We start from the raw sequence: 14777 nt of genomic DNA, 5'->3' as shown, positions 1-14777 counted from the left end.
GGCTGATGTTTGTACAGACAGGGGTACTCAAAGAAGTGGGTGACAAACACAGATGAGGGGCTCAGGCACTCCCTATCCCTAAAGAAAATAGGCTACTGTTCTTTCACTGAGTTCTGAGGATTCCTAAGGGTGGCAGGGTTACCCTGGATCCCCCACTGTGGCACAATGGATCTTGACAGTCACCCTTTTTAAAACTGAGTATCTTCTGTATAAAGTAAAGATTATGTTATGCTGTTTCCCAAGGATGTTGTGAGGAGCATTTAAAGTATTGGATGTGAACCTGATTTGAAAATAAAAATATTCCAAACACAAGATCTTGTTTGTATTCCTTCTATGATCCCATACGTGTCCAGTTGGGAAAGACCATAGAGAAAAGACTGTTAGGAGGCCGGTGGACTAGAGAGGCTTCCTATAGGTTGGGTGGGGCTTGAAGAGGCTATAGGGAAGTGGCACAGTCATCCAGATTTGGGAAAAACCAGGAGCAAAGACACCCAAGGGGACATGGTATATGGGCTCAGGAGGCATCAAGAAAAAATGGTTGAACCAGACAGGAAGTATTGAAGAATGACAGAGAAGGAGCTAGGGTACATAGGGGCAGACACCAGGGGAGGGGTCCCAAAAGCCAGGTAGAACTGAGTCTCCAAAGAAAGAACCTATCTACCCTAGCAGTACTCCAAACCCTAACATCCAACTGTCTTCTCAGTGCCATGCCATCTGGTAAGCTGCTGATCAATTGCCTGTGAGGAAAAACTGAAAATCTGTTTCCAGATATCTTGGAAACTATCAGAGGGTATATACAATTCAGTTGTTATTTCAAGATACCCTTGTTAAATAAAGATAACTCAGGAACAGGAGTAATATTTTTTTCTTGAATTTCTAAGAGAATTAATTGTCGAAAATTATGCAGGACAACAATTTTTTTTATCCTTGATCTTTATGGAAATACTAAACAAACGAAACATTCAGGGTCAGAAAGGATAGGATTACATGCTTAGAAATGTTATGAATTTTGTGAAAAGATAGATCAAATTATAGGGCCAGCCAATCTCTCTTCACTTGTAGCTTCAAAGCACTCCTTTTCTGGAGTTGAGTGGTTTTGTTTGTTTGTTTGTTTGTTTAATCTTCCCCTAGTGTTTACACAGCTGGTGCCAGGTCCCATGCCAACCTAGGTCATGAACATGGTATCACTGATTTAATGAAGGTTTGACTAAGAAGGGAGGCAGCAAGGCAGATGGATAACAGGACAATAATAATGAAAGATGCATATTTATGGACTTCCAGAAGCACAGTTTTTTTTAGTGCAACTTGATGGATTCCACATTTTTCACATTTTCTTCAGCCATCTTACAGATTTTTTTTTCAATTCTTCCACAAGTCTCAAATGCTGTTTTTCCATGATTTGTAATGCCTGTTAAATTGTCACTGGCTTATGTTTGTTTAGACACATATGAAATGTTTATATTCTTTTGGCAAGTAGTAGTTCAGATTTTTTAAATACTGTGCCTGCAAGTGAAGCCAGGATGTGAAACGAACCAACAGGAGATCCCAGGCAGTTGGCAACTAGAGAGTGTTTATGGGTCAGTTAGGTGGTATCACAAAACCCATCAGTCTGACCAGTGGGGACTTTCTTCTAAGTGGGAAATGTATTTGTAGGCATAACCATTTCTTTAACAAACCTTAATTTAGTGCATTCTTGAGGTCAGATTGCATTCAACTTGAGCTTTCCATGTAAAGTTGCAGTAAAGGCAGCCCCAACCACTTCTGGCCCAGCAAGACAGGGAAGAGAAGAGAAAAAACTCAGCAGAGCAGAGCTGCCCTGCCATGTGGGCCATCCCTTTGTGAAGCAGAGGGCATTCTGATAACAGCTCTTTGGGATCTGAGCTCCTCAGCTCAGTGTTACACATAAAATCTATAGGTCTAAGGCTGGAAGCAATTTTGCCATGATGATGTTAGTTTTGAATTTGATAGATTTAATTTAAATCGATGTCGGAACACGAGGAACTCTCAACATTAGAGATGAGAGCTGCAACTTCACCCACTTATTTCCATTCCATGTCCATCAGAATTGCCTAGATCTCACAGGAACATTCTCTCTGGCAGTGGTAAATTGAGGCAGGACTGTGTATCTGCTGACCAAGAGAAGAATGACCAAATGCTTCAGGAAAGAGGTCAATAGACTATGGCCATTCATCTACTGCTCTCCTTGACTTGGGAGTCTTTTTTTTTTTAAGATTTGTTTATTTGAGAGAGAGAATGCACAGGTGGAGGGGCAGAGGAAGAGGGAGAGAGGAACCCCAAGCAGACTCTGTACTGAGTGTGGAGCCCAGCACGGGGCTTGATCCCAGGACCCTGAGATCACGACCTGAGTCAAAACCAAGAGACGGTTAGTTTTGGCTGACTGTAACTGACTGAGCCACCCAGGCACCCTAGAAGTCTTCTTTTTAAATGAGAAGCCATTTCAGGACCACAGGAGTCAGTAATGAAGACAGGAGGTTTGTTCTTTCTGAGGCTAGAACATTTTGCAGGTGACTTCTCTAATCTCACCACGGTGCTTTTATGACATCACTTAAACAGAGTCAGGGTGAAGTAAAGATACTTAAATGGAAATATTTATTTCCTTAAAACTATAACAATTTTCCCTCTCTAACTTTGAGAAGGAACATTGGGAGGGAAGGAGGACAAGGTGACACGAACACTTGAACTTATTACAAATCCTGGGGTGTGATTGCAGAGCATCCTGGGTCCGGTTCCAGTTCATGAAACCTCACATCCCTTTTTCCACTCAGACAGGTCCTTGCCCTCACAGTGTTTCTTCCAGCCTTGCCTGGAGAGGAAAGGGAAGCAGGAGCAACAGAAAGAAGCATGACAATCCAAATATTCATAGGTTCAAACCATAGGTAATTAACCAAAACAACCAGGGGCACCCAGGATTAAGTTTTGTTTCTGAGATCCAAGGACTCTATCCTTTTGCCTTAAGACTTTTCTTTACTCCGAGTCCTTAATAGCTTCAGCAATAGTAAACAACTCATATAAGGATGAGTCATTTAGTTAAACACCTTCACCTCTGAAAATTTGGGTTCCCCATGTCGGTGACCTGATTACCTATATTCACAGGAAACCCAGCCTCAGATCACAGCGAGCCACAGAAACTGTGTCTCTGCCCTGTCCTAGGGAACTTTCCCGCTAATGTATGGTGTAACTGGCATGGTCATTTTTCTCTCACTGCTGTCTGTTCTGTCTCCCCACAAAATGTTGCCCTAATCCTCCAAAATTTTGTCCAAGTGGAGAGCAAACTCATGCTTTTTCCCTCTGGTGCATTGCCTTCACCAGCAACTCACATCAGAAAGCACCTCTTGCTCTGTTGTTTGGAATACTTTACTGTGAAAAGCAATGGCAAATCACCATGGCCCATACTGTCTCTCCTCTGCTTCGAAGCCCCTTTTGCCCTGTTCACTGGACACCCACCCACTCATGGGGCAGGGTACAAACAAGGTCACATTAACATCATTGGACCTCTCCGCAGAGGTGAGTGTGCCAGGGCCCGCTGTAGCTGTGATGAATGGACGCACCGTCGGTTTTGGCCATGTCAGCCAAAGTCCCTCAAGGAAAGCCTCTTACCAATAGTTCATCCCTTCTGTCTCTTTAGCAATTTTCTTGGCACATAGAATTGCATCTGTGAGATCATCTGTGATCAAGGCTGTAAGAGAGAGAGGAGTATAGTATTAGCTGAGACTTATCTGAGGGGAAGCCCTGCTCAGGTTTCCCCCACTTTTCTCACTGTTTTTTTTTTTCTTTTTTTCTTTTTGGAACAGGAGGGTGGGAAAAGCTTTAAGCCATATTCTTATTTTTGTTGAGCTTCTTCACAAATCAAAGAATTTTTCTTAAAAATTTTTATTTCTAGAATAGCCACATCTTGCCTTCTTGAAATTTCAATCCTAAAGAGTTTTTGGAAATATGTTTAGAATAGAGACAGGAGGGGAATGTTTTTTGTGTCCTAAAGAAATACACAAGAGGACAGTACAATGTTTTCTCTACTTGGGTTACTTTGACACATATGATCTCTTTATAGGTAAATATTAAACTTGTCTATTTAACTTTCCAATGTGTGCATTTAAAAAAATTCTATCCAAGGTAGTTTTTCATATGCAATTTTTTTTTATGTCAGGCCCATTAGTCTGTTATTTTTCTGTGGTTTTCAGACATAACAGATCTTCTGATTACAAGTGAATTCATTGGTCTCAGTATTCTTTCCTGCTTGCCCAGAAGTGGCCTCAAAATGCTCAATGCAAACATGATGGAAAAGGCAAATAAATAGAAAGTCAACATCACTTTTGTTGCATGGTGGGTTCTTCAGAAGTAAATACAGACATGGGCTTGGGGTGCAGAGTATTTATTAAAGATCCATATCTGTGAAAGAAAGGGGGCCGAAGCAGGACTGGTCAGATGGAGATGTCCAGTTGTGATGCAGGCCCATCGAAGTTGCCCAAGTTGTGTCCAAATGGCTAAGTCTTTATGACTCCTGCTCACTCAGGCCCTGGATGTAGACTGCCCAAGAGGGGCACAATGTTAGATGGGGCAGTCCTCTGCAGCTAAGAGAATCCTAAAGGAGGTGTCAGGTAGGCTGTCTATGAATCACACAGATGCCATTGGAACCAGACATCTTCCCCTTAGGGGAATCTGGGCAGTCCATCTCTCTGTCCATCACCACCGCCAATCAAAGACATAAAGCCTACACCATTTGGTATCATTTTTATTTGTCAATGAGACAAAGATTTTTGACAGATAGGGTAATGTTCCATGTTGACAAGGGTACAATGACATAGGCACTCTTCAGAAGTTGCTGGTAAGAGTAAAATGGGTTCAACTTTTCAGGAAAACAATTTAATAGTATGTGTCAAAGAGCCTTAAAGTGATTCTTATCTTTTTGCCTAGTAATTTTCTCTTTCTGGATCTATCTTAAGGAACTAATTATGAATCATGATAAAGATTTACTTACAAAGTAATTTACTGCAGATTTGTTTACAAGAGGAAATTTATTTCCAAAAGGAAAATACCTAATTGCCTTATAATTAGGGGGGGGGGTTCACATTAATCATAATACTTCCATAGAATGAAATAAGGTGCCATTTAAATCATGTGTTGACATGATTTCCTAATAATGGAAAATGCTCCCCTTATAAGGTTCTCAACATTGTAAAAATATCCTCCTAGAGCCACACTGTATAATATGGTGGCCATTAGCTACATGGGACCATTTAAATCTAAATTAATCAATACAATTAGAACTTCAGTTCCTCAGTTGCTCTCACTACATCTCAGATGCTTTATAGCATCTTTATTGTGGCTAATGGTTCTCATAGTGGATAACCAGAGAACATTTCCATTGTCACAGAAAGTACTATTGGACAGCACTGGTTTAGAGAGAAAATAAAAAGATACCATAATCACCGATATTTGAAGGGTTAGCTCTGAATTGTGCAATCACTGGATGCTTTTCAATCTTAACTGCATATTTCCAAACTATTTACAATAGAAACACATTATTTTTACTTCCAGAAAAATATAACCAAAAAGAATAACATTAGTCTAAATGGATCACTACAATACAAAATTATTTTGTAAACTCAGTTGAAAATGGAGTTTTTTTTTCTTGAGTATGCCTGTTTAGTTGGGAATTTGGTTGCTTTCTCAGATAAGCTTAACTAGAAGATAAAGGCAGTGATAGATTTCTTTCAAGCAAATTCAAAGTCTTGGTTTTTAAAAATTCAAAACAAAATTATATTAACCAAGAGAAAATGAACAAAAGATATGACCTATAGGTGATAACAAATTGAGATAATCTGCAAATTCACTAGCATTTGATACACAGTGAAAAATTAAGCTTTGTTAGCTTATAAATCTTTCGCCTTATTTCTAGAGAGATGAGTAGCTACAATAGTAATTGCTGTTCCTAAGAGCCAATCTTTATAGAAAAGTTACTCTGTGTTTAGTTCACGTTAAATCTCTCCATGTATTATCTCTGTTCGGCCTCGGAACAACTATGAGGGTGAGTAGCATGATTAGTCCTTTAAACTGAAGTCCACACCCAGTGAATGAGCCTGCATTCAAACCTGGGGCTTAAATCCTATTGTCTTCTATTATTTCATTCCAACAACGCAGACACTTAAGCAAAGATTCCTGCTTATGGAACACTATATGCTAATGAAGTTTATTAATGATAATAAAAATATAAATACCTTATTAATTTTAAGGAATTATTTCTCTATTAGGAGATTATCCAAACTTAAGTTCTTGGCACCTGATACGTGTTCAAATTACATAGAAACACTTTGTGCTGACAAATGCTCGGTAGGTGCTGAGATACTGTTTGTGTTAGAAAGTGGTTGGAGTCTGTTTCCTAGGGGAAGAGGGTCCAGTGGGGCCTCAAGGGGTGGAAAGGACACGAAGCACGCATAGTGAGGAGGAAATAGAGAGCATTCTTTGTGCCAGGACTGGAGCATACCAAAGGTGTGTCCCCAAAGCAGGAGGCTTGTGTTTGGGGGAAGGCAGGTTGCTTGGCGGGAGATGCTATGGGCCACTGCGGGAGGAGGATGAGATGTGCCAGGTCCAGGTGGTGGAGACCTTGTCAAGGTCGTTTGTCAGTCTCCCACTTTGCTATAGCGTGTTGTTACTCTAAGGAGATGTTTTGAAAGTGCTAGTTGGACATGACTTTGAATTGGCTTCGGAAACTACGTTCAGGAAGATGGGGGCTGGGAAGGAAGGGCCTGATGCGATGAGCCGTGAAGACACAATGGGACGGCCACAGAGGGGCAGCAGAGGGGCAGGAATGAGTCAAGAAGGCAAGTATTTATAAAGGTCGGTGCCAAGAATTGCTTCTGCTCAATTTACTTTAAATAGACAAGTCTGTGCAGCCCAAGGGTTCTGTTGCACAGCAAAGCATTGTCAATCTGAATAGCTGATTCTCTCACATCAACAACGGAAAACAGCAACAATCTACACGAAAGGAACGACTTATTTTCAGGTAAGTTTGTTCTGCTTCCAAGTCTCTCTGTCTCTCCCAGCATCCTCTTGCCTCCCACGTACAATATCACTATCAAGCCCACAATTTACATCTTCTTCCTCTCTCTGGAGTGACAAAGGCCAACTAGAATACCAAGCTGAGGAGAAATAGAGATTAATATAAGTAGACGAGACAGATACAAGAGACAAGAATCACCTTCCTTTTCCTTAAACATCTCTTACTTTAAAGAGGTCTATGCTGTCGGAGGAAAATAAGGACTGATACTATGTTATCGTGTGTATCTAAATATGTGTGTGTGTAGACACACACACACACACACACACACACACACACACACACAAATATTCTGTCCAAATAGTTTGGGGAAGGTAGGCAGGGATTTTGGAAATGTGACTTGGTATGGGAATGAGGAGATAGCATAGCTTTGGAAGATGGACTGGAGGTGTGTGTGACTCGTACATGTGTGAAACATCATGTTTCTCATAAAGATACCCTAATGCTAACTCGTTTCCGGGTTCCCATGACAAATGTCCCTATGTCTGTAATACGTGGGACAGAATGACATTGTCCATAATTAAAGCTTCTCTGGCCTGAGGCTGAGGAAGGCCAGCTACTAAGGGGTGATTAGGATATAAAACCAACATCCTGTTTTCTATTTTTTTTTTTTTTCCTGTTTTCTATTTTAAAGCGTCTCTAAAAATCCCATGCTCTTTATGATGAGAAAGCAGATATGAATGTTCCTTCACCTCTAACCATGAACTGTCCGACATTTTAATTTCCTAGAATTCAAGATTGCCTTGCAGATATATGTTTGCCCCAGACTTCCGTATTTGAAACTAAATTGAACAATATTAAATTAGTCAATTGCATGTAAAGTCAAGCATGGACATGATGGAGTAACAGATTTTCTTTCCCACTGTAAATAACTAGAAAACTAGACAAAACATATGAGCACATTAGTTTCAGGCATTAGGAAAAAGGCAAGGCAGGATCATGACCCTTGAGAGATAGAAACCAAATGAGGGGAGTCTTATGATTGCCATGACTTTCTGCCCAGAGGCACTTGTCAGACCAGAAAGGCAAAACCCAGGCAGGAGATGGCAATTTAAGTGGAGGAGACCAAGGTAGGAGGCCAAGGCAGCTGCAATTTTGTGGAGAAGAGTACCTGAGAGTAAAAGCCCACCCAGAAGAACACCAGAAATCTGCATAGGGAATATACGGGGTCTTTGGCCGAAGGCTTAAACTGGGCTTGCAAAGAGCAAAACTCCATGAAACCAGTTAGAAAACAATTACCAGGGACCTGTACAAATTACAGAGCTCACACAGGCCTGGGAGACATTTGATTTCTGACTAGTCAGAAGGGAGAGATGTTGGTGATCCCTTCGATATTCAAAAGACACTAGAAAAGCCACACCTTGATAGTAAGATTAAATTAGCCCCACCGTAAAGATGACTGTCAAACTTCCCCACCACAATTTAAAAGCGAGTCTTAAAGGGGTCAAGCTGATCAGAATTAACTACTTGCCAAGATGAAATCCAACACTCCTTAAAGAAAGAAAACATAATCCAGACACTTAGAAATGTAACATATACTATGTTTAGTATCCAACAAAATGCTATTGTATGTGCAAAGAGGTATAAGAATGTGAGCCATAACCAGGGGAAAGATCAGTCAATGTTAAGACTCAGAAATGACACAGTTGATTGAATTGCCAGGCAAGGGATTTAAAACAATTTATAAAGCTGCTTACTTATATCAAAGACTTAAAGAAAAAGATGCATAAAATGAGGAAAATGAGAGATCTAAAGCAATTACCTAGCACTGAATATATACAATCTCTGAAATAAAACATTCAATTAATGAACTTAATAGATTAAGCACTTCAGAAAAAAGATCAGAGAACTTGAAGATATAGCAATGGAAACTATTGAAAATAAAACACACAAAAGGAAAAAGGTTGAGAAAAATGAAGAGCCTCAGTGACCTGTGGGACAACACCAAATGATCTAATAGATGCATCATTAAAGTTTTAGGAGAAAAGATGAAAATTATGAACTCAGAGATCCAAAATATTAATGAATAGCAAGCAAGATAAACACAAGAAAACACACATCATGATCAAATTGTTGAAAATTGGAGGTTAAAGGGAAATCTTAAAACAGAGGGAAAGAAAATAGAGACATCACACACAGGGGGTGGAAATAAGAAAATCACCAATTTCCTTTTTTTTTTTTAAGATTTTTATTTATTTATTCATGAGAGACACAGAGAGAGGCAGAGACAGAGACACAGGCAGAGGGAGAAGCAGGCTCCCTGTGGGGATTCCTATGCAGGACTCAATCCCAGGACCCCAGGATAATGACCTGAACTGAAGGCTGATGCTCAACCACTGAGCCACTTAGGTGCCCTGAATATCACCAATTTCTCATAATAAACAAAGTGAACCCGAAGGCAAAGGGATATCTTTAACAAAATTAGAGAAAAGTATCTGCCAGCCTAGAATTTTACATAAATATCCCTCAAAGAGAAAATAAAATATAGACATTTTCAGATAGACAAAAGCTGAGAGAATGCTTTCCAGTAGACCCCCAGTCCAAAAAAAAATATTGAAGGATTTTTTTTTAAGATTTATTTATTTATTTTAGAGACAGAGCGCATGAGCAGGGGGAGCAGCATAGAGAGAGGGAGGGGGGAAGCAGATTCCCCCTTTTATTTGTTTATTTATTTATTTTTAAAGATTTTATTTATTTATTCATGAGAGACACAGAAAGAGGCAGAGACCTATGCAGAGGGAGAAGCAGTCTCCATGCAGGAAGCCTAATGCGGGGACTCGATCTCAGGACTCCAGGATCATGCCCTGAGCCAAAGGCAGATGCTTACCACTGAGCCACCCAGGTGTCCCTACAAGTAGCCCCTTTTAAAAAATTATTACTTAGTTGAGTTGACCATGTTTTCTAGTCAAGATTCTTTCTTTAGGAGGTAAATTTTTTGACAACTTGCCTATCTCAAAATATATTCATTCTACACTCACAATATATTGACAATTCAGCTAGCATAGCAGTTTAGATTGGAAATAATTTTTCTTCAAGATTTTAAAGATATTACTCTATTTTCTTCTACCTTCAACTGTTGATATCGAGAAATCTGATGCTACTCTGATGCTTAATATTTCATATGGAACATGTTTTACTGTCTCTTTGAAGACTACACCGTATTCTATTTCTCTCTAGTTCTCTAAAATTTCATGAGGTTGTGCCTTAGTGTGAATCTACATTAATCGACTCTACTGGTTATGTGATGGCCCTTATAAATTGGAAACATATGCCTTTCAGTTCTGGAAATGTTTTTTAAAGATTTCATTCTATCTACTGTTTCTCTTCTATCCTGCTGAAAATTGTATTATTCAGATTCATTTATTTTTCTTATCCTTATTTCTCCTATTTACCATCTATCTCTCTCCTTTTCGTTCTGATTTTAGAAAGATTTCCTTAATCTTATCTTCCAACCTATCGAGTTTTTTGTTTCTGCAATCATATTTTGAATTTCCAAGAGCTGTTCTCTAAATACTTTTTATAAAGCATCCCCTTATTTCATTGATATGACATGCTATTAATATGAAGATATCAATGATAGTTTCCTTTTTCATTCGAAATTTTCATTTCCCTGTATATCTGCTTTTGACAAGTGCCTTCTGTCTGATTTTGGTTTTTGTTTTGTTTAGTTTTTGTTGTATTTTGTCTCATTCTTTCATGTTAATGACTCTTCTATGTAGCCTGGTGATCCTCGGTTATCTGCACTTATTTAAGAAAGAGAGACTAAAAAAAAAACTGATTAGGAGTTCTGTACACAGATATGGGGATTCTCAACTGTGTATCTCCCTATAGAGAAGTCTGGAGACTTCATGGAGAGCTCCTACTCAGAATCGTTAGTTATTTCCTTTTCACCTGTCTGAATTTTCCAGAACAGAATCTTCTCTTTTGGAGAGTCTAGCCTGGCTTCCATCATTCTAGGATCTAAATGGAGGAAACTGACTGGGACTATGGAAACTTGAATTTAATCTCCTGTGTCTTCACTATAGAACTCTCACATCTACAGGTTGTTGAATACTCACTCTGTCCAGAAGGGAAAGCTCCAGTATCCTGCCAGGATTGAGGAGAAGAAGTCAGTAGCTGAATGGAGTCAGGAAGGGAATCTGATGGCCTAGCTTTTCCTTAATTGGACTTCTGATTGGTCCTCCTATTTTCTACCTACTTTCATTCCAGTTTCCAGAATGAGCTGACTCTGCTGATTTCTGAGCCCTTTTAGGATCCTATGGTTGTTTCTTGGCTTTCCCACTGTCAGTTTAGGACTCAAATTTCTCTAATTACAAAATTAGCCAGGACTTGTCCTCCTGTTCTTCAGCTTCTAAAAGCATACATGTCCAGTTGCTGTGTTTAACTGGAAGACTCCATCAGCAAGCTCTTGGGAATGATAATGATATTGACCATGGATGGGGAGGGATTTAAAAGTCATACCTGTAGAAGGTGAAGATACTGAAGTTTTTACCCAGAAGAAATTAAAGATGAGAAATATCTACTAGTCATTTTCAAGCATTTTATAAGTTTCTATGTATAAAGTTGAGCAAATTTGTTCTGAATAAATCCAAGAGGAAAAACTAGAATTAACAGAAGAAAGCTGTAAAGAGGTGGATTTTGATCCAACAAAAAAATGTTCTAAATTAGGAATTGGACCATAATTGTGTGATCTGCTTCAGGAGTTAGCATTCTGTCGTAATGTAGGTTTAGAGACAATTTGCAAGAAAATTAACATATTGTTCAATCATTCATACATTCAAACATATGTACTGGTTATCCTGTATGTGTCAGAGATTAAAAGTTTATTTCCTGTTCCTAAGGAGTTTGCCACAGAATACCTTAGAAATTTTTATTTTCATCCTTGCTCCTCATTCCCTCCATTCATTTATTCCATGAATATTTATTGAACCCCACAACTATGGCCAAGCATTAAGGATATATCAGTGAACAAAACAGAACACCCCTGCCCTCATGGAGCTTACTTTGTAGAGAGAGGGGTAGGATCTGTTGAGTATCTCTTGCATGTTCTCCATGCCTCCAGACATGATCATCATTCAGGTCTTTCTGTCTCTCACTTCAACACTTGCAATGGCAATATATCATACTCTGTTTGCACATTAATCATTCTGGAGCAATGCTTAATCAACTGACCTCTGCTGATAATCTTATTGCAGGCAGAAATCAGTATATATAAGTCCTACTTGGCTTCCCAGGTCCTTCATAGTCAGGTAGTAATCAATCTTTCCAACCCCATGTCCTGTTATTTGTCTTCACATCCTCTTTGTTCCAGATAACACAAATGTCTCACTGCTCCCTGTGCATGCCTCATACCTACTTCCCACATATAACCTTTTGGCTTTTGTTGTTTCCTTTATCCAGACTGACTCTTCCCCATCTCTAAATGTCCAAATCTTACCTATCTTCCAAGTCTTAGATTAAGTATCATTGTGTCTACAAGACTCTCCATGACTTTATCAATGAATGTCTCTGCCCTCTGAACTTCTTAACACTCAACCTATACCTGTTTACAGTCATCTAACTCCATAAAGCATATGTTCTCTTTCATATATGTGTGTGTCTGATGTTTTCTGCCAGCCTCAATTCTATGTACATAGATGATTGAAGTAGAAGCCTTGGAAGTGAATTCTAGCTTAATTTCTACTGTTTAAGAAATTTAAGTGTATTTATTTGTCTCATTCTGTATAAAGAAGCATAAATGCATAGTCTGAGTAAATTGCTTATGGAAAGCAGTTGGCAAACAGATTTCTCCTTCTTATCAAACATATTTAATGTCTCTATGCATGAAAGGATAGTAAGGTCATTTGTCTACCCCTCTGCTTTCATGGTTGTTTCATAAAAACCATCCTAGAAGGAATAAGTCATCTTTGGGCAAGTAGGCCTCAGGACTCTGAATGTCACCCTGGGGAACTGTCGAATAATTGGCATGGTATAGACCTACTTGCACATCTGAACTCCAAGTTTTTGTTAAAGCAGAAAATGGGTGGATATTCCACTATCAACTTTCCTGCTTTTATCCTTGAGGACATTATTTTTGGAAAACCAAAACCGTACCTGAGCAGGCAACGTGACAGTGGTTCTTCTCTTGTAGCTTAGCACGTCTGCACCACGTGAAACTATTTATCTGAAAAATGCCATAGTCAATGCTTCCATCCTCCAGCTGGGTCTCAGCTGTTGTATTGTAGCGGCTCTCATAGTATGCCATGCAGATCCCTAGAGGGAGAAAAAGCCAGAAATGCCAGTAAAAGAAATGCATTTTTTTCCTCCAACTCTGCTCTTAGAGGAGAGTTCCCTTATATACATTACAATAATGCTGTGGTCCCAACAGACTTTGGGGAGGGACAGGGCAAGTAGCACACCCATGGGGCACTTCTGAAGCTGCACACCTAGTCAGTGGCTGCACCTGGACGAGACCAGAAGTCAGGTCTGCCCCTACCCCACCAGCAAGGGAGGCATTGTTTTCTCCTTCCCTTGATGGTGTCATTTGTGCAGGACTTCAGGAGTGAGGACATGAGGGGTAGGGAGGGAGAGAGGTACCCTAGAGAGCATCATTTGAAGAGAACATGTGGGTAGCTAGCAGGGGCATCCCTGGTGGGGCAGAGCATGGAAGAGCTGGGGACAAACCAAAGCTGGGGGTGTGGGGAAATGTTGATATCTCAGAGGGCGTATCAAAGGTAGAAAAAGAACAGGAAAGGAGAAATCTCACAGTTTCCAAGGCTAAAACCCTGGTAATTGTCCAGGCCAGCCCTCGAAAATATTTTTGCCAGTTTACAGCGAGTGTAGATTTTGGGCTCAGTGACCATGATCAGACAGCCAATCAGGGCCAAGAGGCTGGCAGCCTTCATCCCCAGATCTGTTGGAGGCAGAACCTGTCAAAGATCAGAGTAGGTCAAACAATTTTGCCTTGTGCTGAGTCCTGAGATTAAGTCTGTTGCTACTGAGAACTTAAAAATATACCACGGTTGTGGGTAGCCCTGCCTAGATGTTTTTTGTTACTTTTATTTTTTATTTTACTTTTATTTTAAATTTTAAATTTTAGAAACTTCTTTATTTGATTATAATTTATAGTGCTATATTAGTTTCAGGTGTACAACATGGTAATTTGACAAGTTATACGTTTATACATTATGCCATGTTTACCACAAGTGCGGCGACCATCTGTCACCATACAACACTATTACATTATCGTTGACTATACTCTTTGCTGTGTCTTTTATTCCTGTGACTTATTCATTCCATACCTGGAAGCCTGTGTCTCCCTCTCCCCTTCATCCATTTTGCCCATCCCTCCACTTCCTGTTTCTTTTCATCATTCAGAACCAGCATGGGGAAAAACAAAGTACAGGAATATACAGTGCAAGGAGGGAATGAGTGCAGGCTCTTTCCTTAATAGTTTTCTACATGGGAACTTTCAAGTAAATGCTATTATGTTCTCAGGATCAGGTAAGCAAAGAAATGATCCCTCCTTTATTGATGTTCAGTTAGAAACCACAGAGGGCAATACACTTCCAGGATTCCCATTTAATTCTATGAATAGAAAAAAACAGAGTACAAAGAATTAAGCATTCCCTATGTATGTGGAAATACACACCCCCCATTTCAATCAGAGATGAAATACACATGGATCTGAATGGACAACATTAAGATTTATTATTTGAGTGTT

General features: G+C 39.6%; 1 protein-coding gene across 1 annotated transcript; it reads right to left on the bottom strand.

Moving 5' to 3' along the window:
• Nucleotides 1-2754: 2754 nt before the first annotated feature.
• LOC112921541 (lysozyme-like protein 1) lies at nt 2755-13976 on the bottom strand. Its single transcript, XM_026000804.2, has 4 exons — nt 13821-13976; nt 13169-13327; nt 3619-3697; nt 2755-2824 (listed from the first exon to the last, which is right to left on the bottom strand). Exons 1-4 carry the CDS (start codon nt 13957-13959, stop codon nt 2755-2757), a joined length of 447 nt encoding a protein of 148 aa, XP_025856589.2. The 5' UTR covers nt 13960-13976.
• Nucleotides 13977-14777: the final 801 nt, after the last annotated feature.

This window comes from Vulpes vulpes, chromosome 2 (assembly GCF_048418805.1).
Source record: "Vulpes vulpes isolate BD-2025 chromosome 2, VulVul3, whole genome shotgun sequence".
In the NCBI taxonomy this organism is placed as follows: domain Eukaryota; kingdom Metazoa; phylum Chordata; class Mammalia; order Carnivora; family Canidae; genus Vulpes; species Vulpes vulpes.
This window is presented reverse-complemented; position numbering and strand designations above follow the sequence as displayed.